We start from the raw sequence: 23,847 nt of genomic DNA on the forward strand, positions 1-23,847 counted from the left end.
ATTATTTTTAGTGCTCTTTTCCCTTTTTTCCTTTTAAAGATGCAACTACATGCCGTTGTACTGTTACAACATGCACAGTAATTTCAAATGATTAATACTGTGATAGCATAATCTCATAACAAATAATTTTTATCCATTATCTAAAATCAACTTTTAATTAAAAGCGTACGTTACATTTGTTTTCTGATACTAAATGACACTGATTATTTTAAAATTACGTGTGATGTTGGCACATACTAAATACATGGCATGTGTATTTCTGTTGGGCTTTTTACTGTCTGCCTGAAACGTGAATTTCAATTATTAAGCATTAGTAAGTATTTAGGAATGTCCTGCTATGTAGGGTCTGCAATTAATTTTGCCAGGAATTATCTGTCTTTTCATAGCCTACATTTTAGATGGAACACACTATTGTCTTTCAAAACTGTACTGTATTTGCACAAAATTGTTTTGTGTTTTGTTTTTTTTCCTAACCTTTAACAAGAAAAGTTCGCAGGAACCAGAGCCCAGCTGAAACCCGGATCAAGCTCCAGTAAAGGTTTGATGGGCGTATATTGTGTATTTTCAAACTCAGTGCATCTTGTTGGCGTGTCACGCGGGCAACCCTGACCGTACTGCGCTCTCGCACCACGTGCCAGTCCCTTTGATGTTCTGTATTTGCCTCGGGGGGCTCAGTCACCTGCAGACACGCACGCTCCCTCAGGAACACGCGTGTCAGCGTGTGGCCGCAGAGAGAAGGGGAGGACGCCTGGGTGTGTCACCGAGCACCTGGGCCAGGCCCCGCGGGGCTGAGGAGAGGGGGGCTCTGGGCATCCCCACGCAGCTCTTGAGGTAAGCAGAGCTCATCCTCTACTGTAACCCCAACAACGGTGCACCACAGCCTAGCTTCACTAATAACGAAGTTGCACACTCGGTACATCGGAATATTTTATTTTTGACTTTACATGCGGTGTTAAAAACCCAAAGAACGTATTATTTACACATCCACAATACAAGTTTACAAGATATCTATACATGTTAAAGTACTCTATAGTATAGAGCAGCTTCATTTAAGGGTTACTTTTTTTTATGCCGTACCATTAAAAAAGATACAATCTGCGTTTACCTTTGCACAAATGGATAAAGCATCTTTTATTATTAAATTAACAGAATAAGGACTAGGTTGAATGTTAGAAATTTCAACATAAATACTGAGAGAACTCACATTACCATCTACAAGGCAGCACAATGTTACAGGAGGTTATCAGGGTTCACATACATTTATCTTTCGGTTTCACACAAGTCTGTATTAATACTTGTAAAGTGAATTCGGATCAGTTTGTGTCTTTTGACAACTGAGTACATTTTTAATAGTTATTAATCTGTAGTGTTTTAGTTGCAAGACAGAAGTGTTTAGGAAGAGAGATCATTGATTTTTGGATCCAGAGGTCTCAGGAAATAAATGTCCCTTACAGCCTTACAAGAAAAAATGACTACTTCTATCCTTTATTCTTTGTCTGTAACAGAGATCGAGTTTTCAGTGACTAACCTTTTCTCCCCTTTGAACACATGATATAAATCTCCACCATCTCTGAAACCCATTGCAGTTATCTGTCCCGCTAATTCATGAATATTCCTCTGCCATAGTTATTTCTATAGTTATGTTCAATAAACAATGTGGTAGTGTGTAGTTTGCAAGCTAAAATAGCCATCTGTGTTGAACATCAGCTGCAAGTGGATACTGTAAAACCTACTAAATAGCTTACACAACTTTAGCAGGTGTTCCATTACCCTAGAAACCTCATTTGATTTCACATTATAACTGTTTGATCCTTCAGAGAGCTGGAGTGGAATGTTTATCATGGTAAGGTGATTTAATGCTGCTGTCTTCTTGGATTGTAGGCTGCCTTTAGTTACCATTAATTATTCTTGCTTTTTATCTTTTTTTTTTGGGTGCTGTTGAGAGGTTTTATAACTGGCACTCGGGAGATATGTGCTATAGTGAGAACACTTGACAGATTTTTTTTTTTTTTTTTTAGTACTTTTATCATTTGCATGAATAAGGCACAAAATGCACAGATTCAGGTAAACTCACACATAGTATTTACAGAATATTGTCATTACCTGCATGACTTTGGAAAAAAAAAAAACAAACAAAACCCTTACATTACACAACAAAAACAAATTGATTGCACTACTGTTGAGTTTTCACAGACTGCTTCTGCCAGGCCAATTAATGTTTCTTCTGTTTTATTGACAAGAGTCTATCAGCGTGTAGGGCATTATTAAATGCAACAAAAACGTAACCTTCTCTAGTTACACAGGCCTTCGCCAGGTCAATCGATTATTAGCTGCCCTCAATGAGAAGTACAGGGGCTGAAGTTCACAGTGGCCAGGTATTGGATGGAGGCACTGTGGAAACACAGTAAAACCCCCCCGTTCCAGCCCAAAGCACTAGATTTGAAATGCACAGCTCTGAATCAATAGCAGCATAACAGAGTTATGAAGAATTAAACGGATCTGCACTCTTTCACTGGGTGACTATTTCATCAAGGCTGGCAGAGATGCACAGTTCATCCTTAGCTGTCTCCAACCTGAACCCAACGGGCTGCAGAAGGCAGAGTCATCTGTTTGTTCAGTTATGCTCAATGTAAACAATTCCATAGCATAAAAGATGCAATGGGAATCTAAGTACATCCTAGTGTGTACAGTACACACGCACATCCACACACACGCACAGCTTCATCTGTGGCACAAACAAAATGCCACACACATGGAGAGAAAAAAAATAATAATGCTACAGTTGGGCCAGAGACTGAATTCCAGCAAATTGATTATTAACCCAGATATTCATTGAGACATTACCATTTTCTGACATTTGTGCAAGAGGCAAGGTGAATGCATACATATTAAAATGTTCACATTTAATGGGAAGGACCACACTTAATGGCAGTCTAAAATGGAACCCATTTTTCAAGTATTTGCTTACTGATTTTTTTTTTTCCCAATAACTCTTTTTAGCTATTTAGAACAGTAAAGTAGCCCCCACCCCATTGTGCTACATGTCTCCTTAGCTCCAAACAAAAGAAATGTAATGACCAGCACTTTCCTTTGTTTTGTGTGTTTGCTCTTAGCAAGTACACGAAGTCTTGCTCTAGCTACATGTGGCGAGACACAGATGTTGCTGAACTAAAGACAGTTTCTTTGGCCACTTTGTTCTCTTCAATAACAAGCAAGTCTCTGTCTTACGTGTCTACCACAACATCATCTCACAACCTGTACAGGTCAATGCCACACTCATTTTTACCACAGACGTGTCCTAGTAACTGTATTTGTTCAGTGGTCTGACTGAAGTTGTCTGAGGAACGAATGAGGGTTTTGGTGGCACGTCAGGTTTTAAGGAGGGTGTCCTCTTTATTCCTGTACGAGGAAGGGTGCCATTGCTCGTGTAACTGCTTTGCCTGGACAAGGAAGGCTGGAGGTGAACGGTGACAGGCGTCCCTTGCATGTAGTCCATCTTTGTGCCTGCCGAGGGAGGCATGTACCCCCCACGATTAATACTAGGCTGTCTGGATAACAAAACACCATTTGGTGAGTTTAAGTTTTTAGGAAGGGCAGATATTGAATGCCTTTGTGAAGAATTTTTGGGATAACCTCTCTGCCTTTCCAAAGAGGTCATTGGTACTGCAGGGGTGGTGGGAACGTCAACTCGTTTTGTGGGGCTGTTTCTTGGAAGAGTTGATGGAGGAGAGTATAAAGATGCCTCCCTGTTGGGGACCTTAGGGGGGATCTCAGACATATTTCCCATTGGATCCAGCATTAAAGTCTGGTGAGCTACTTGAATATCTCCCATAATTGCTTTGGGATTACCAGTAGTTTCATTTAAGTGTTTCAGAAAATCATTCAGGGTGTTCCTGGAATCAACAGATCTCCTGTGGTCTCTTTTGCTGGATGTTTTTGTAAGTGGATGATCAATATGTTGCATCTTTTTGTCTGCCTTGTGCGCATTAGAATTTGAGAAAGATGTATTGTAATCGTGGGTCGCGTTGGGAAGAACGATAGCGCTAGGAATATGCCCGTGGCTTAGCGGAGAGTGGGGTGGAGGACTGGAAGGAAAAAACTGAGGGCTTTTTAGGGGGGTTTCCTTTCGTGAAGCATTGAGGTTACTATGAGCTTTGTCCGACTGACTTTTCATAGCCTGCAGAGTCTTTTGTTGAAGAACTGGTGTAGATTCAGGAGTTGGAAGCGCAGCTAATTCCGGAGGCTGGCCCCTGTGGTCCATCATCATGGACTTCGTATCACCGTTTGGTGGCAACTCCTTTCTGCTAGTCAGCAGGTTGGTGTAAAGTTTGGGTGAATCAATGTTTTGCTGATATTCCTTGACGGGACTATCAAACAGCCCATTCAGTTTAGCAAAGCTCCCACTGGAGTCAGTACAGGACTGAGCTGATTCTGCATCTTTGTGTATTTTTCTGGATTTCCGTACAAATATATCCCGGTAACAGTAAACGGCCACTCCCGCAATAAAGGCTCCCAGGACAAAAGCAGCAAAGACACAAGTGATTAGGACATTCATATGTACCATTTGGTTGGACTCTCCTGATTGTACTTCCCACCTTACACCTGCAAAAGACATGCAGTATATCATAAATCTACATGTACTTCATAACCAGTATGTTTCAGAAGAAGGCAGCCCCTCTCAGGGACTTGTCTATTAATTATTTTTAAGTGCTCTGGGTGTAGCGTTAGTGAAACTGAGTTGGATCCTACAACCCACAGCATGGGTGAATGCAAATAATTTTTTAAATGACTGTGCAAGCATTGATCAGTTTAAATGAAGACTGACTGTTTTCTTTGATAGTGAGGAACGCCTGTCGAAGCTTCTCTCCTCATACTGTGTTTACTTTAGCCTGTCCCCAAATTTCCTCTAAGGCTCACAAACAGGGGCCTGTACGTTATTAACATTAATGATTTCTGCTGGAAAATTGAGGTTAGAAAGTGCTACTGGGCCAGACAGCAATTAATAACTCATGGATGGATTTCTTTCTCAACTTCTGCTCAACTCATAAATCAGTATCAAAAGAGAGACAGGATTACAGAAATGTTGTGTAGAACTGTATAATGTACGTACTGCATTGTTATAACCACCTGAATGTAATAATGGTGCAAAACTTGTAAACTAATACATCCATAGGTTGGTAGCCTTGGAGTGGCACACCTTGCATTATGTAAGTGTACAATTTTTAACGTTCAACATTTTATCATTCTATTAGAGCACTATTTTTTCTTTTGTCAATAACGAACATAAATACTTGCATAACATTAAAAAAAACACCAACTTGCAAGATTAAGTTATTAGAGAATGTTAAAATTTAGAAAACTTTTCGCTTAGGCCAAGAAGTTGGATATTGGATTAGTTTATTTGTGTATTAACAAGGTCCCTTTGTTTTTCGAGATTTTTAAAGCAACCACAGACATCTTGCAGCTAAGACAATGTTAGTTTGTAATCAAAATAATTCTGTTAACCCAAGGGATGCTCTATTCTGCTATCCCAAGGGATGTTAAAATGGAAGAGCAAGAGGGAAGGAACAGATTCAACTTTTGTTAGAGGCAAGGCCTTTGAACACTGTTAATGTTCAGGGTTATAGGTTTTAATGGCACTGTGCAGAAGAAGAAAGAAAACATGAGTAACGTTCACAAATAGCTATGACACAAAATGTGATTCAGAACCAAGAGCAAATGATAACAAAAACTTAAAGCAAAATGGAAAATAACTGCAACAAATTAAAATGACAAATGCACTGCCATAATGGCTGATAGGAAACCTGATATGTTTTGGTGAATGGTAATAAAACACAAATGGCTTTTTTGGCTGGTGAGATTTTCAGTAAATACAGAATTGTGCAAACATGTCTGTCACCTGGCTAGTCTGTGTACTGATGAAGACTTGTGTTAAGTTTTGGTTATGTGAGTGGAAGCTTCTTGTTTTCTTTGGTTGACTGCACTAGTCCTACTGAGTTGGAAGTCTTTGTTGCTGTAAGAACCTAAATCAAAGGTTCACTTCGCTGAAAGAATGGCTACGGAAAGATGAATTACATGCAGAATAGGTTTCTGTGTTTGGTTTAAAACCTGTGTGTGTCTCTATGTACTGAGCTCATCTGTAAACTCATGCTCGTAGCCAGAGAATGAAAATTCAGCTCGGCCTCACTCAGATCTGACCCCTGGTCTTCAGAAACATGCTGCAGACAGACAAGAGTTTGGGACATGCCCCATTTTTAACGCATGGATCTGTCGTGGTGCTGTGTTATGTTTGCTGATCCCTACTGTCATCCTCCCCAACCCCACCCACAAACTAAACAAAAAACCCCAATATTAAGCTCTTGTAAGCAAGCATTCATGATGACTAATAGTCTTATCCAAACTCGACTGGTTTGAAACAACCACCAGGAGGTGCAAATAAGTCTCAAACGTTAATTTTTTCAGATGCACCCAGAACTCCCACTGATTTTAATGGAAGCTTTGGAGCACCCCAGGAATAAAGGGCTGAGCTTATTATCTGTGTCTCCCATTATAAGCTCTAAGCAGCACTTTGTACACTGGGTAAGTAGGTATGAAAAACATGATTGCACTGTCTGCATATTCACAGGAAATGGGTGTAAAATGTAGCCCAATCATGGCTGTTACATTTAAGCCTTGGACAATGCTGAGACTATCAGGTTTCCATTCAGCTGCAATGTATTCCCTGTTAAGGCCTTACCCTTTGGGACACCTGATAATGGATCAGAATAATCAGAAGTGTTTGGGTCATCTTGAACTACAAATTTCCGAGAGCCAGTCACTTTAGGTTTCCAGGAACCAATCACTTTAGGTGATATAACTGGGATACTTGCCATTGTGGTAATGGAAGTTGAGGAGAACTCCATGTCTGTGGTGGCAAACAGATTTTTATTAATGTCTATTACAGTCAGGCTTTCCTCACTGTTTCATGGCACATCTAAGCTATAGCTGGAGACAGTATTTAATGGGAGTTACATGTCAAAGCAAAATGTGACCCTCTACACTCCACAGAAGTACAGAGGGCTGATTAAAATCAATTGGTTCAAAACTTTTAAGTATGAAAAAAAATACATTAAAACATCAACGGCTGCTAGCCAAAAAGCCAGAGAAGTCAAACATGAAAGCAGTGCAAAAGTTAAAATAAGCAACTGGTGGAGGTGAAAGGCACAACTTATTCTACTTAATTGCTGTATTCTTCGCTGGAGACAACACACTTGGCTGCCTTTTAAACATCTTCAGAAAAAAAAAAAAAAAGTAGTTACTTGGAAAGATACACACTCATGACAGGTTACGCCTGAGAAACCAGATCAGCTCCATTACTGCTATTAGAGTATAGCAGGAACTGCTGAACGAGCCATTTCTACAGGTGGGGATGAAAGGAATGTTTTTAACCCCTATTTTGCAATGGTTCCCAAGGAACAACGTTGCACAGATTGTGGCTCCTCCGTAGTACACGCTGAACAGAACCACCCTAGCCTACATGAAAGTGCACATCAGGAGGAAACACATCAAAGTGGGTTTACAAGCCAAAGCCTGCTTTGCACACTCGAGTATTTTGTGTTCACTGTCCCAGTAGGTTTAGGCGTGAATGTCTATGGCTCAAGATCCGACTCAGAAATGTACTTCAAAAGCACAATCATTCAGGAGTTGGGAATAAAGTTCTGTTATATCTGTGTCCTAAAATACCACCTTGAAAATTCAAAACACACAACCAAGGTAATGTTTCCATGTAACAGTTCTGTTTTGTTTTGCTTTTGTGAGCGAGTCTCTAACTTACATTATGGGTAAATATCCCTGGAAAATATTTGTTTCAAACTGTCAACTCACAGGAAGTGCAAATATTGGAAACCAAAACACAAAATAATCTTCTCGTTCTTGTTGCGCCCTTACAAATTTAACATAGAAATAGATTATTTTCATATTTGTCAGTCAGAAATGTGCCCTTGGTTTGAAAGCAGAGACTCAAGTTCCAGGAGCAAAGACTGGAAAATAAGGGCTCAGTCTGGCTCCTGTTGAAGTCAACACAGGTTCTGCTTTTGAGTTCAGCAGAGGAGCGCTGGGTCCTGCCTCCCTGAACACCAGGGGCTGACGGTGAAAACACGATTAGAAAAATCACTGAAGGAGAAAAGGATGTGAAAGTCCATCTGACAACAATGCGTAAGTTTTTTCTAAGCCACCTTTGTCTACACAAGTCCTCATTCAGCTACACAGTTTGCGATGTTAAATTTTTCCATTAGCATAAACTACTTAAAACATTTCAAAAATACAGAAATACACATTTTAGAAAAATGCGTATTTGCGCAAAAAGCTTGCTGGGAAAGAAGGAAAAGAGGAAAGGAGAGGTAAGGAAGAAGATGATGAAATTCTGCCATTCATCTACTAGAGATGACCAACAGGGGCATTCACAAATGCATGGCTGGGGATAAAGAGTAAAGCTTAGTGGACTTTCGTGCAGTGAAGATGTCATCTATGTTAATCAGGCTCTTTAATAAAAGATGTCTCAATAAATAATGAGCTGTTAACATGCGGCTACACAGGGTGAAGTGCTGAGTGAGAAGAGTCTGACTATCTTTACCATCAGTGGGAACATGAGTAAAAGCACAAAAATGGAGGATTGCCAACTGTGCAAAAGGAAGGAAAAAAGGGCTGAAAATGCTGAACTGAAGGAAAGTAAAGGTCATTAATTCAAAAAAATTAAAAAAAACTAACCAGATGTTGGGTCGCCAAATATTTTGTAATCTGGTGTAGCTGTAGTAGGCAAAATTTCTAAAAGAATTAAAGGAACAAGTAATCAGTAAAAAGTAACAAAAAGAAAGCAAAAAATCTCAAACCTGAGTAATGGAAAATAAAAACTAAAATATTACTGGTTACAAAAAATAAATTCTTCAATACTTTGCTGTAGACCCCAGATAGCTGTAAACTGGTGAAGGAAAGACAAAACTCTGCCACCCAGGACCAAAAAGCTCAAGCTTTGTGAACATTCACAGTTACGCCAGGTGATGCGGTCATCGTGTTACTGAAAAGCTCATCATAAATTTAACATCCATCGTGAGGTGTGGCCACAGACTACCGTCGAGACATTCCGACCGAGCAGCAATGACTGTGCCTTACCGTGGCAGTCCCCAAGCTGCGCTGTGTTGCCGTATTCCACATCTTGTACGTATCCTCCCGTGCTGTGGTTGTATGAAACAAACAAAGAGAACCTGCAATTAACAGTATTAGTAGGGAAATAAATGGTGACTTTACTTTTTTTTTTTCCACCCCCCTCCCTGGAAGCAGCAAATAGAAACATACACAAGAGCTAGTGTGTGGCCCAAAAACATGGTTTTACAAAATGCAGAAGTTAGATTTAAGCAGGCTTTAGAACTCTATGTATGTGTTTATGTCAGTAAATAGACAGAAAAAAAATAATATCCCTGTTTTCAGTAACTTCATCATGTCTTCTATATTGGGTGTACTCTTAGTTTTAGATACAACCATGCAATTATACTAGTTAGTTTGCACAGCCCTGCTACAAAGGCCTCTTTTTTAAGATACAGCTGCTAATGGGCTGTATATTACAGACTTGATTTGTGCAAAATGCCTTTGGTATGCATATATATCAGCCAAGCTCCAGCGTGGAGGCAAAAATCTCACTCTTTTCCCCACTGTGAATCCTGTGCTTTCATATTTGCAATTGCCTGCGCCTTGGCCGTGAGCGTGCCTGGGAGGGGATACTGTCTGCTGTCCTCTCTGAGCTGCTCAGGTTTGCAGGCAGCAGTTTCCTGCCTTCCCGCATCCGACTGCTCTTCCTACAGGTCTGCTTGTCCTCCCCCACACATGTAAAACTCCCACTGAAAGCAAGTCTTCACCTAGAGATTGCAGAACTAGGTCAGACTTTAACATTCTGTTCTCGTCCATATACAGTACATTGAAAAACTGTCTTTAAAAAAAAAATTGAGATTTATTAATTGAGTGCCAGGGAACAAGCACGGGGTATGAGCTCGTGTGGTCTATAAAGCACATGTGGAGGTGCTGGGCTGGTTGGAAAAGGAGTACTTACAGCATGCCGGGTGTCACTCTTCCACATGCCTCGTGGTCTAACCAGCCACAGTATGGGTCCCGGGAAGCAATACATGCCCTTGCAAGAGAAAAAGCCCAAAAAATCATGCTTTTTTTTTTTTTTTACTTCCTTCCCAAGAGCTGTTAAGGGGGAGTTCAGGAATGGGGCCATACTTTTTACAGGAGCCATGACGCTCACACCGACTCAGAGGAAGCCTAATGACGCAGCTGGAGAACGCCACGAACAGAGCATGGTGGTCTCTGTCCAGCTGAAGGGAAATGACTCTTCTGTCCTCCTCGCTCTCAGCATTACACCTGTCCAGCAAAAATAATGGGAGGCCATTATTTTAGTAACTGTAGTACTTTGTGCAGTGCTTACACTGCAAACATTTTATTTATTTACTGTCTGTGTAGATACTGACAAGATACTTTTTATGTATATAAATGCAACTTACTAGTCCTTGCAGAGTGATTTCTAAAGAAACCTAGGGGTTATCAAATGCCGGCTTCTGGCTCTTATTTACAGCTAGGTGACAAGTTCACTGAACTATGTAGGAAAAAAATCTTAATCCATTTTCTTTGTTCTCTCAGTCGGCATAAATATCTCGACAGAGCAGAACAGGAGTCCTGTGTTGGATGCCTGTACAGTCTAATTGGAACACTTCCATTCCCAAATTCTTTGTGCCAGAATAAACAGGTTTAAAATGATTAGATGTAGTTTACACATTATTGGTAACTCTTGAGAAACGCTCAAGATAAGCTCACATCATTTCTTTTCAGCAGCAGCAGATAGTTCTGACGTTTTATATTCAGGAAGAAGTGTATCTATTTGCGGAAGAATTAGACTGTATCGCTGACGTCACTGGAGTGGAATTAGGTTGTTCGCTCAACCCATGCAAAATGGCAAATAACCAAGTATGTTCAGGTTATTCAATATGAAGAACGCCGTGAAATGACAAACAAGTGGTGATGGTGGTGATAACGAGTTGGTTTTTTTTGTTTTCCGTAAATTTTTTTTTAGCTTGGTACCAAGGACTAGATGAAGAACTTAGGTGTTCTGGCAGTACTTACTTTGCATGATTATATGCTTCAATCTCTTCCAGTAATACACTGTCATTCAAAGAAAAAGGCCTGGTCTTTGCCAAGATTTTAAGTACTACTCCTGCTTCGGAGCCAACAAATATGACTGTGTAGTTCTGGTAGGGCCCAGCAGCGTGGTCTACAGCAATTGCTGTCAATCTGTATCTATCAAGACCAAGAGGCGTATCATTAGCGGCGCGTTTTTCTTGTTTTCCTTTCCACATGCATTATTTCTGAACGGTGTCGCTCCATACCTGACACGAGTTTTGGTAAACCAGGGCTCTTCAATGACTGAGGGAACAGCTGAATCCATCAAAGGATGAGATTTGATGAAGGAGAGTGTTTCGTCGGGGAAATCAATGGAGGTTTTGTAAGCCTCTGCTAGGCCATGTTTTGCACAGCAGCCAGGTCTGAAAGGAGAACAACACTGTTTTCCACTTGGTATTTTAGTTAATGAGACAAGGCAGCCTGCTAATGAGCATCCTTATAGCTGAAGGGTAAAGCTCTGCTTTGGTTTTTACCCGACAAGACACTCAAGAGTGCAGCTGATTTAAGTAGCTCTTTACAAGGACAATGTTATGGCATCATGAGTAAGAACCTTTTACCTTGGCTTTGGTACTTTGTCTTCAGGTACAGCTGTCCAAACAGAGTCAGGAGTCTTTTGTTCTTTAAATCTCCCTTTGAAAACTTTCTCAATGTCATCCATGCTGAAAGCACACACTGCTGAGCCAGGGATGCTGTAAAATTAGAAAAATAGTTGCAAGAGCTCTCAGACTACAATGGCACCAATCTCAGTGTAGGAGAGAACCAGAAAACTACCTTTGATGTAAGGTTGCTCGTCTCTCACCTGTTAAGCTGTGTGGTGAATACACCGACAACCGTGGGGACTCCATTGATTTCCATTATGTCTGTGATAGACTGCAGAACATCAAAGTAGAAGAATGAATCCCCAGGAACTGAGCAGTTGAGCCGAGCTTTCAGAAAGGATGTCCAATGCTTCTCCAGGACTCTCTGGGAGCCCCCCATATCATTTTTGCATATGCGTGCCACACGAGAGTACACAGCCTGGGAAGGGCAAAAGGAAAAGGGAGAAAGGCTTGAGACATGCAAGGAAAAGAGTGCTTGTTTCTGAGCTGTTAATAAAACACCCAAGATAATTTTGTTAACAGGAAGCTGCCATTTATCTGCACAGAAAAGATGAAAGCAAACCGTGTTTAGCTCGTAGTGCACAGACATGTTAATATATCACAAAGCAGACGTAACTCTGCAGCTTGTCCCCACCCTTTTTTCCCCTCAAAATCATATTGTTAGTGAGATTTAAAGACTTTAATTAACCATGTGTAAAGGATTTAATAATTTATTATAGAATATCCTTCCATGGTGAGGCATAAGTATTATACTCTGTACTGGAATGACTGAATTATTCAATATCCAGGGACATTAGAGAAACTTCTTTGAAACTCTTCTTTTGTGTTGTTTTCTTTTGTTTCTTTAATAAGCATGAAAAAACCCTCAGATTTTCCATTACTTGCCACAAGTGTTAAGGCAACAGCAACACTATTGCAATAGCGATACTGAAAGATAGCTGTAGGGAACTCGCCTAACAGCAAGGCACAGAGAACTGACACAACTTTTTGGTTGAAGAATGCACCCTTCTACTTCTCCCCCCCTCCCCGCCCAGGCCCTGTAAATTATAACGATGGGAAAACTGTGCAAACTTTGCATCAGGCCCTACTTCATACTGTAAACTGTGCTTGTTTTAGGATGATCGCATTCTGCTGCGACTCATGGCTACCTGACAGCCCGCTGTGAGGATACCTACCTTGCCTAAATTATTGTGCTCTACAGCAATTTCTCGGAAGAAGAAATAAACGTAGTTCCCGTATTCTATGGCGTGGAGGAAGTGTGGTTCTGTAAGAAAGAGCAAGGAGAAGGTTACTCCAAAGAACTACTCAGTCGGCGTAGGACACGGACTATGCTGTGAGGCTTGGTGGCTTCTCCCCAGCTCCGTACCAGCATGAACTCCAGTCCTCCAGATACTTCAGGACGTCCAAATATGGGTGCGCTGGAGCTTAAACGAACTCGATGTCTTTAATGTTGGCTAATGGACTGTAAAAAGGCCTCACAGAAATTGCATTTCGGCTAAGGTGTTTTGTTACTGCAGATTCAGTCGTTGATGTATTTAACAAAAAGATTTTGCTTTATTGGTATTAAACTGCTTTTTTATTGTAATCAAACTATATTGAAAGCTGCATATATGCTGACATTGTGGCATATGTGTAAAGCACGCTGGCTGTGAATTATGCGACCCTCTGTGCCACTGAAATTACATTTGCCATGTATATGGGAAAATACTCCCCCAAATTACCTTTTATCCATTTGGAATCATACTTTATTGTTCTTAGGGCAGATCCATCCCCCATGCTGCGATAAATAACAGCATCACTTGCCAGGAAATCTGCTACTGTTGCTGAATACAGTTTTCCATCTAAAACGGAAGTTGAAAATGTGGTATTAAGAGGCCTTTAATAATCTACAGAATTCTGACTAGCCTGTATTTTTCCCCATTTCTTTACTGCCACTCTTCCCCAAATTGCTGTAACCTATTTATTAACAGGTCAGCTTCTAATCCTTTGGAGGCCCTTTAAAAAATTTAAGGCCAGGGGCATCATGACACCTTTAGCTTTCCTGTGCTTGCTTTAAAAGCTCTCTGGCTCCTTTGGTGTCATTAATCATTTAGGCTCATTACAAGCAAAAGTTCTTACCAGCAAAGAGGGCGACATTGGTTTGTCTGGCATCAAACGGGCATCTTGCCAAACCACTAATTTCCTCCCCATCATACTCTAAGGTATTCAGCTAGAGAAGAAAAATAAATGGGTGATCGTGTCATTTCTATTTTGTACAGTGGCACAAAAGTGTAGCGTTGTCTTTCCACAAAACTTAATTCAGCACATTGGCTTCTGTCTGTTTCTATTTCACCTTGAAGCACTCCCTGAAAACACTGGCTGTATTTGCTACAGCGTAATTAGTGCAAGCAAAACTATTAACAGGCTAATGACACATTCAGTATTCTTACCCGGTAGTATCTGCACATTGGGTTAAATGCATTTGTTCCACAGACAAACACCATCTCATCATTTCTCGGAACAAAGACTTTAATGAAGTTATGGCATTCATCCTGAGAAGAGGGTAAGATGTATTAATCACAGACCTCACATATATAATAAATATTAGTGTTGGTTTTCTCTAATGCAGGTGCTAAACTTACTTTATGTTTACCCTTCATAGCGCAGTTCTCTCTGTCCTGCTGCCTTGACCTCCATGTTAATTTCTGTTAAATCAAACCAGAAAAGAACACTTGACTTCCTTTCCACAAAAAAAAAAAAAAAAAGATCTTAAGAAAATTAAACCCAAAGAAAATACCTCTCCCTTGCCAGCACCTGTATCTACTACTCACCTTGCTTGGAGTAACTTCTGATTTTGGAACTTCATTTAAGTTCACAGTATAAACTTGGTCCCTGTTTGCAAAGACACAAGTAAATTCATTAATTCATTGGCCTTATTTTTTGAGAAGCTAAATCTGTTCTTAGTGTTTTGTTAGACCAGAAACTTCTATGTCATGTTCATGAATTTTCTGCATCTAATACAAATCAGAGAAGGTTGGTCATGGGCAACGCGGGGTGGTTTTGATTTTCATTGGCGTGGCCCTTAGACAGCACCTACGGTGCCCAGCTATCCACCTCTGGTTTTCCATTCTGTTGAAGACTAATCCGGACTGTAAATATTCAAGTGTGTTCTCCTCACTTCCTGTATCCCTGATGTGTCAGTTCAAGTTTAAAATGATCAGGAGAGGTTTTTATCAGAGCGGTAATATAAAAGAGGGAAAAGAGTATTTGATCATTGGTTTTAGCATAACTACAGTAACTGCAGCCTTCAAATCCAATTTTCATGCACTGGCCATAGACACGGTATATTTCTCTGGGAAGTCCTCCCCCAGTTCTAATTTTTATCATATTCTGCAGATTTTTCTAAATGAATTTTACACATAAATGCAAAACCAGAAGAGAAAAGAATTTTAATCTAATGAACTGAGTGAAGGAAAATTACCTGCCAGCAATATAAAGTGTGTCTCGAATTTTCAACATCAGTTGGAAGTCCAGTCTGTGCTGAGATTCATTGCCTGAAGGGCGTCCTCTAAATACTGGATATTGCCTTGAATCTGCAAGTAAAAATGGGCTACACCATCACTCAGGATTATAGAGCTAAAGAATCAATATATGGCATTGATTAGCTGTATATACTAGGTGTAGAAGGGTTTAAACTAAATTCCTTGAGTAATGTCTTGAATATAAATGAGAAAAAGATGGCTAATGTCAGCAAATGTTCTTTTTCCTGAAGTTACTGCTGTATTTCTGATTGCTTTTTTAAGAAAATGATTAAGTGTTCTATTAAAGATACAAAGCCAGTAAACACATTTCAATTTGGAAAAAAAAAAAAAGGACTTTTTTTTAACTTCCTGAGGAAAAAAAACCAAACCAAACAACAAACCCCAAACCAAAGACACATTAAAACTTTTCCCCTAGCGGTTAGCACCCTTCGCAGGTTACTTACAGTGGTAGTCAACAACATTAATAGGGTCCTCATCTTCAGGGAAGCTGACAGCCCGGCACTGGGACAGACTCATTAGCATCACGGAGGCACAAAGCAGAGGAAGCCTCATGGCTGGTGAAAGATGAGTCCTACCTTGGTGGCAACACTCTTTAACTACCTGGAAAACAGGAACACGCCATTGAGACATCTGCAGAGAACGTGACTTCCTACTGCAGAAGAAGGTTTTGTTTGTTTTTTTTTTTCATTTGTATTGGAGCACTGGCAGCAGCGGAGTAAAGTGGTGCTGATGAAAGGCTCCTGTATGTACACTGATAGAAACTGCTGCGTGACATATCCCTACTCAAAGCTGCTCTGAAACATATTGATGTTTGCTAATTTTTAGCTGGATTTACAGGCATTTCCGAAGCTGACGACGATTGTCAGCCCATTTAATTCACAGGCATCACAAACAGAACATTCAGGCTGCTGACCTGGCAAGAAAAATTGTCAAACTTGGGATTAGAATTTTAATTAAACTGCAATCTCTTTCCATCCCCTCTATCACTGAATGTCATCCAATAAAACCCTTTCCCCATAAAATACCTAAATCTTATCCACAGAAAGTCATGACACACACAATCTGTCTGAACATCCATGCCATGTTTTAAAATTATTGCTTGTTTCCAGGCTGTGCCATCATAATACTGAGCTTAACATGCTCATTGCAAAGACCCTATGTCCAGGCCCAGACACTTGAGGCTTTGCCTCGTGCATTGATTTACATATGTGCAAAAATAAATGCAAAAATGCTGCCTCTGCAGTTGTGATAGTGCTTGTCATGCCCTTTGCAAGGGTGGCAAGAGACTCAAACGGGGGCACAACGCTGAACTGGGTTCCAGAAGTGCCGCTTTCCCCCCTACAGAACAGAAAATTCTACTTGTTACTGTAGAAAACTAGCAACTTCAGAGACTTCCGTGGTGTGGGGTTTGTTTTTGGGGGGGTGGGGTGTGCTCTATGGATTATACAGTGCATATTAGGATAGCACCACAACATTATATAACAAAGCTTTTAAGAAGGGAAGGGAAACATCTCCAATTAAACCGCAGGGATATTTTAGTGAGCAGAATGTAACTACTCATGTTGCAATTTGGGTAGGATGCAAGAAAACGCATCTCAAAGTGAAATGCAATCCCTAATGACACAAGTGGTCTGGGCAGGGGTCATATTTCTCATTAGAAACCTGGCAAATGTAGTACTATTCCCTCCTCCAACCTTTTGGAGGCATTCATTCAGCCCCGATTCACAGGTCAGAGCTTTGAGTCACCAGCTCAATGCCTTGCAGTTGCTAAAATTGGTTATTAAACTCTTTGTCTAAAGAGAAAAATGAAGCCTTTCCATTTTAATGTTTCAAGAATTGCTGTGAGATGTGCATCTTGCCAGCACAAAGTGCCAGGCCTGATCCAGCAAAGCACATAAGTATTAATCATTTAATAATTTGAAAAGAAATTAAAAAATCCCTTCATAACAACACTTAACCCTTCAGTAATGTTTACTGGGGATGCAAATACTGTATTTGTTAATTGATGCTATGGCTGGCTGGGGGCAGGACTTCCTTCCCCAAGGCTGCCGAGCTGTCAGCTCAGACTGGACTGTGAGGAGACCAACTCAAAGGCTGGTAATACTGGGTGATGGGGGTGTTGTCTGAATGCCTGTCCGTTACAGACTGACCTGAAAAGAAGCATTTTCCACTGTTAATGATATTTCTGTATCTCAGTCCACCAGTCCAGAACGAATGGGCTGTGCTCTTAGTCAAGACTGATGAGTGCAGTGGTTAATAAACACTAATGATTCCTGGCACTTTCCCTCTGCTCTTCCTTGTCCTGACATGGCCTCTTCAGCTGAAGCATCTTGTGTTAAATTACTAATGAGCAAACTTAAAACAAACTGGAATTAATAAAGTTAGTCAAATTACTTCTTTCTTGTGAAGGCACCATTAGAGTACAGTCCTGCAGCACAGTGGCTCCCAGACACAATAACAAATCATTAATGGTTACACAATCTTTTTTTTTTTCCCCCCCAGTCTTTTTTTTTTTTTTCAGGAAAATATCCAAGCCACTGCTGTCCCAGTGAAAAGTACAAGAAGGGGAGGCACATAAAACTATATGTTGAGTCAGTGCACAGTAACATCTGTAAGGTGCTTAGTAAAAGTCCTCCCCGAAGCCTCGCTTTCTTGGAGAACAAATGAATACAAATTGCCAAAGAGCAAGAAGCTCTCCCAGCCATGTACACTTTAGTTAGCATAGATGAGTCTGTTCATGGCCCACACATCATGACTCAAATAGACCCTGGCCTGGCTGCAAATCGCACACAGCCTGCAACTGTGCAAGTTCTGCCAGCATCAAGCATGGGCATGTAGTAGTTTCTTTCTTCCTTGCTTTCCAGTATCCCATCTGGGAAGAATTCATTAGGGAAAAAAAAACCCCAAAAAACCAAAAAACTTTAATGTAACCTGCCTTACAAAGGCAGGTACTGGCTTCTGGACCCAAGGAAATGGCTGCAGAGAACAAAAGGGCCATTTGCTGTGTATTGGCCACAACAATCGTGACCTAAAACCAAACTGCCACAAACCCAAAAAGGAATCAACTGAAAAATACCAGGTAAACAAAGAGAGTATCAGTTGTCTCAGATTCAAATTTCAGGGGGTATATCACACTCCCTAAAACAAGGCAAAATTTTGTAAATGTAAAGCCACAGCATATGTCTCCCTAGAGACTGCATCTACAGCAGGAACAAACTCACATTTATGTCTTCCTCAAAAAAAAACCCCAAACCTCTGAACATAACGCAGAGATGAAATCTGAGAACATAAAAGGTGGGAATAGTTATGTTCAGCAACCTCTTAACTAAACATCACCTGTCAAATCTCCATCAAAGAAAATGTCTGCATCTGCATGAAGCACAGACCTTTGTCACGACAAAGCAGACAGAGCCGGACTGGATCAGCAAACCACAGGTGATCACTTACCAGCCAGATAGTACAGATTTATTACTTTGCTTGTTAAAATATTACATGAAAATGAACAGTAGCTCTGATTTCTCGCTACATATGAAAAGAAAATGCACCTGCTTTAAGAGGCATTTAAATGCACCTTTTAGCTGGTTGGACACAGGCTTGAGATCAGAACAACTGAAAAGAGAATAAACTCGGAAGAACAGCTGTTCCCTGGATAATCAGAAAAATGGGCTCCATCTCGGCCTTGGAACAGGGGTTTATGACAGCCAGGTGTATGCTTCTGGTAGACACAGATAGGCTGGTGTGAAAGACATAATTCTTGCCACATTCAAACCTTTTAATGGAGGCCACTACTGGGGACTACAAATAACAATGCTCAAGTATCTGTTTGGGCCAGAACAGCTGATTATGAAATGCTGGCAATGGCTACCTTCAAGAAAATGCAGAAAACAATCATACTCTGGGTCTGATTATTTTTCCCCAGCCAGGATTCAGACCAGTCTTTGATTAATTTCTCTTACAAGTTGCATTCCGAGCATTTCTGCTAGGAAACAATTCATGGCAAGTGCAATGTTTGGAAATTACCATATTGCTATCCCTGTTTTGCAGCTGGGGAATTGAGGCACAGATCAAGGCTGACTTTGTGACTAAGGCCAACCACCAAAAAAGCCTTTTCAAAGGATCTGAGCTGCTCTGGGTCACATCTGGTCATTCCTTGCAGCACAGGCAAACTGGCCAGTGTCGCCTAGGTGGAAAAGCCAGTAACAGATCAGAGATCTTCTGGCCATTTGGTCTATGCCGTAACTAGTTGTGTCTGCAAATACAAAAAAATAGAGTATAAATGTTTACTGATGTGGATTTGTGCCACCAGTTAAGAGGACAGCAGCCTGACTGAAACAGGCCTCGGGGCGAGTGCTGTTGGTCAAGTGGAAGGCAGGCAGTTGTCCCAAGTAATAAACTGGCTCTTTGTGGCTGGCACCTTTCAGTCTTGGCTACGAATCCCATCCTTCAATTCCTGATTGGGGGAATCCAGAGAAGCAGGATATCATTTCTGTTAAAATATGAGCCTTCCTTCAAACAATCACACATGAAGGGGAACAGGCTGGTGTTTCTTGCCCATTAATCTACTCCAGCCTTTGACAACGCGCTGGTGACACTCCATCAATCATCTTTCCATGCGCTGCCACGTAAAAGAGGAGGGGGGAAGGGAAAGGGCATTCAGCCAGCTGGAGAGAAGCAACACATAAAATAGCTTCAAACCAGACTGATGCAGTATCTTCTATTCACTCAAAAAAAAATTAATTCTTAAAAATCTGCTTAACACAATAAATGCTTCTCAAAATGCTAAGCACAGACAGGAGTGTGGTATGGCAGATCCAGACTGACGTTCGGGGTAGGTCAGAACAAAAGATCTAGCCTAAAATTTAGTTCACTTGTGGAGAGTTTGGCAAGTCAAAGGAGCAAAGGGTTGCAATAATAAAAGCTGAGAAACACGCACATAGCATGAAAAGGCTTAAATGACTACATCGTCTTCCTTCTCCACCAGACACGGGGAAAAATCAGGCTGTTAAGTGAGATCAAGGACCTCCTCCGTGCTTGGAGAGATGCGTTAACCGTGATGTTAAGGGGGGCTGGCAGAACTCATTAGTAATACGCTGAGCCTAGACAGTTTATGTGACTTGGTTTCCCCACAATCCCAAGTGGTTGTGGACTTTGAGAGAACAAGAAATCCCTGTTGTCCTCTGTTCCTTCCTGCATGCCAATGGCTCCCTGAGGGCACTAATTAGTGCAAATGCACTAACTAGTGCATTTCTGAGATGGTACCTTCTGAAATTTTGAGCATGAAACCCCACTAATAATAAAAAGTTAAACTAAACCAAAACAATCCTTTACTGCTGCTTGTTCATAGATGCTCAAGGAGTTTCTTGGGGCCTACAGCTGAGACTTCCATTCCTCTTTCTGAGGGAGAGCAAAGCAGATCCTGTACAACACTCAGCAGCTTCCAGTGGTCTCAGCCCTTCAGAAAACCTCCGGCAAGGGTCACCGTGCACAGTGGCTTCAGGACACAGAGCAGGTGGCCAAGTCAGTGCTTCGAAACTCTTTAACCAGACCACTCAAACAACAAATATCCGTTGGCCAAGCTAGAGCAAGTCACTTGAAACCAACTAAAAGTTATATTAGTCTCTGAATGGGAACTTACTTGTGTTTAGCACGCCCCACCCCAGGTTTTTTTGGATGCAAAGGACTGGTGCAAACAGGTTAAAAATATTGTTTTCTACAGCTTCAGGGATTATTTTCAGATGTACAAACCGCTTATTGTTCACTCGCTGTGGGTTGAAAAGGGTATGGTTCATATTCTGGGCTTCACGATGTCAAAAAGCATGCTGGCAGTGACTCGACTCTAGGGGGCTAAGGACTTGCATGTTTACTTGATGATGGTAACTGCTACCAGGTGGGAGAAGTTCAACTTCTTGAGCCAGCTGCAGAGACAACAGCTTGCCAGTAAGGTGCTGGTGTAGGAGCTGGAGCTTCACTTCACTAGTACAGAAAGGTAGGTTGTTGCTGAATTTTGGTTTGTCAAGCAGGTCAGTCTTTTCAGAAAATATATCTTTTCTTCTAAATGTTTTGAAGGTGATACAGGCCACCTTCAGTGGTGCCCCAGACCTGTTGTAGAAATGTATACACTGGCAACCATGGATGCACCAGAATATTCACTCAGAATAGCACCTTATCCCTGCTGTGCATGGAATAAAATAACTCTAGAGGAGAGCCACACACTGGGGGAACCAGGCCAAAGCGTGGTTTGGTAATCAAACCATGAAAATGCAGCATTTTTGTTTCACTCAAGCCAAAATATAAGACCAGCATGGCCCAGGGTCTGGTGGCTTCAATGGGAAGGGAGCAGACAATTCTTTGTCCTACCTCTATTTTTTTGGTCTTGGTCCTTTTTTTCCTATGTCTCACTGCGTGAAATGGGTATAATGACTCATTTGCTTACAAGCCAGAAAGTGTTCCACATAGAATGCAACATTTGCCTTAAAAATCTGTATCAGTATCTATTATATGAGAAGCAGGGGATTAGATTCCCATTTTAGGTCATATCTATACATAGGTTTTCCAATGATGCAATTGCTTTATAGTGTGGTAAGTCCTCCCAGAAGAAGGGTACAGCAGCCAGCATCAATGTAACTGTGATTTTTTTTTCTTTCAAATGATATTCCAGTATAAATGTGTTTCTTCTAATGAAGGCTGACTTCAGTGAAGTTCCTGAAGGCAATGCCTGAGACAAGGTTCTTACTGTATATTCAAATCTCAGAGATTGTCTATGCTGTGATAAACCCATATTGTGGAGTTTGGTGACAGACTGTTTCAGCTAATTATCAAATAAAACACAGGAAAATATTTGCAGTTATAATAAAGGAAACACGATTTTTGTAGTCCCTTTTAGAAACTTACAGCGTTATTTTGTATGAATAAATAGGTAAGAAAAAGTGTTCCCGTCCTATGCAGGATGTAGTCATCCTTACTTTCTAGAACAACTTTAAAGTCTGCAGGTCTGAGGAAAAAATTTAGGATATCTGGAGCCATGATATTAATTGAGCATGAAAGTGCAAATAACAGGTCTGTTATTTTTAAGATAATACTTGACTTCTTTTAAGGATTCTGCATTAATACCTCTTGATTTATGCCCAAGTAAAAAAAAAGATAGTTTAATATTAAAGTGATGAAACCCTACCACTGAGTATCACAGCTTTCATCTTAATTGGCTTATGGTATTGCTAGTTACACTTCAGTTGTTTGCAGGCTTTTAACGTTACAGAAATCGCACCCCTCTTGCTCTAGAACGAGCTGACAGAACGCCTGCAAAACGGATAGGGTGACTTTTAATGATGCAAGTGTTCAGTGGTTGATTAGATGCACTTTGAGGGCTAAATTCTCCTGTGATCAAAAATTTACTTGAACACAAGGTAGTTTCAGCAGGAAAGGAAATAAAATGCTGAGCAAACTGTAAGTGATTGCTTCAATTATGTTTATTTTAAGTTAATTTTTGAGAGTGCATGTTAACTACCTTCCCTTACCAGGGCGATACAAAAGTCCTCCAGCTGAAACCAACCTTTGATTTCAGCTCACATCTATGGTCCAGTCTGTTCTGTTTTAGAGAGGAGGACAGGGTCCCCTTGAAAGTTTGCCAGGGTTGAGCTATCGGTGATAAAGTGAAAGGTACTTTAAGCAGTGCTCTGGATTCACCATTTCAGCAGGCCTGCATTTTATTAATTCAACCTGCTTGTGCCCAACTGAGACCGCCCTACAGAATACTAAATTTATTTGTGAAAGTGGCAAAGGACTAGTGCGGAGAATGTCAATACAGTGATGTTCAAGGTCTGTCCTGTACTCTCAAGCACTGATCCTCCATTAATTCCTGGCCATGGGCAATGCTGGTAGCCCGAGCTCCTACCCCTGCCCTGACCCCAACCCAAGGAAAGCAGTGCCACCCTGCTGGGAGAGCGGCAGGGGGAACTCCTGAGTGCCTCCAGCTCACAGCCGTGTCAGAGGTGTCTGGTGCTTTTCAATAGTGTTTTTACTCTGAAATACTTTTACCCTGAAAACTAGAGAGAACTCTTAAACCATGATGGTAAAGATCTAATTACTTACAGTAGTACATACAGGTTTAGAAACAACCTAACTGCCCCCCTCAGCCCCAAATAAAAAGCTAAAGTCTAGACCAAAGTGCGACCTTCTCCTCCCTCTAGGAGGGCTGCCTACAAATGTGGGCAAGCGCCAGAAGTGAAGTAAGAAAGTGTTCTTCTTGCAAGCCTACAGTACATGATTTACCTAGCAAAACTGGCACTCATTTCAGCATGATTAGGCATCATCTGATAAGGCGGCTCTGGGACAGGTATAAACCAGTATTTGCAGGTGAGGGCATAAGGAAGGTCTCAGGCACAACTTGCACAAGTCCAGCTGACGCCACAGCGAGCTGCCAGCAGCACCCCTGGGTCTCCTGTCTGCGAGCCCTGCTGTCTCCCAGCAGTGGAGAAAGCTGCCTTCACCTTGAGCAGTGCTCCAGCCCTGATCCCCAAGATAAG

The 23,847-nt window shown here is 41.1% G+C and overlaps 1 protein-coding gene and 1 long non-coding RNA gene across 13 annotated transcripts in view; one reads left to right on the forward strand and one right to left on the reverse strand.

The window, feature by feature from the left end:
- Positions 1–13,005, forward strand: part of LOC113483811 — a 97,758-nt gene extending 84,753 nt beyond the window's left edge. The window contains exon 3 of one of the 2 annotated variants that reach the window (XR_003399098.1): positions 12,921–13,005. This is a non-coding gene — a long non-coding RNA (uncharacterized LOC113483811). Of the gene's footprint in view, positions 1–484; positions 803–12,920 lie in introns of those variants that run through there. The other variant, XR_003399097.1, reaches the window with a different exon arrangement.
- The window catches only part of SEMA6D (semaphorin 6D), a 134,317-nt gene continuing 111,384 nt past the window's right edge, over positions 915–23,847 (reverse strand). Inside the window, exons 1-19 of one of the 11 annotated variants that reach the window (XM_026855696.1) lie at positions 17,476–17,665; positions 15,769–15,925; positions 15,265–15,376; positions 14,615–14,675; positions 14,426–14,488; positions 14,234–14,335; positions 13,923–14,013; positions 13,526–13,645; positions 12,980–13,068; positions 12,005–12,222; positions 11,763–11,894; positions 11,412–11,567; positions 11,149–11,322; positions 10,252–10,392; positions 10,079–10,156; positions 9,148–9,239; positions 8,746–8,802; positions 6,737–6,904; positions 915–4,602 (exon numbers count right to left, since the gene is read on the reverse strand). In XM_026855696.1, the coding sequence (XP_026711497.1) occupies positions 3,299–4,602; positions 6,737–6,904; positions 8,746–8,802; positions 9,148–9,239; positions 10,079–10,156; positions 10,252–10,392; positions 11,149–11,322; positions 11,412–11,567; positions 11,763–11,894; positions 12,005–12,222; positions 12,980–13,068; positions 13,526–13,645; positions 13,923–14,013; positions 14,234–14,335; positions 14,426–14,488; positions 14,615–14,675; positions 15,265–15,376; positions 15,769–15,877 (3,267 nt within the window). In that variant the 5' untranslated portion in view covers positions 15,878–15,925; positions 17,476–17,665 and the 3' untranslated portion in view covers positions 915–3,298. Of the gene's footprint in view, positions 4,603–6,736; positions 6,905–8,745; positions 8,803–9,147; positions 9,240–10,078; positions 10,157–10,251; positions 10,393–11,148; positions 11,323–11,411; positions 11,568–11,762; positions 11,895–12,004; positions 12,223–12,979; positions 13,069–13,525; positions 13,646–13,922; positions 14,014–14,233; positions 14,336–14,425; positions 14,489–14,614; positions 14,676–15,264; positions 15,377–15,768; positions 16,172–17,475; positions 17,666–23,847 lie in introns of those variants that run through there. The other 10 variants (XM_026855695.1, XM_026855692.1, XM_026855693.1 and 7 more) reach the window with 10 other exon arrangements.

The sequence above is a fragment of the Athene cunicularia genome (assembly GCF_003259725.1).
Source record: "Athene cunicularia isolate RWA chromosome 10 unlocalized genomic scaffold, athCun1 chr10_part1, whole genome shotgun sequence".
Taxonomy (NCBI): domain Eukaryota; kingdom Metazoa; phylum Chordata; class Aves; order Strigiformes; family Strigidae; genus Athene; species Athene cunicularia.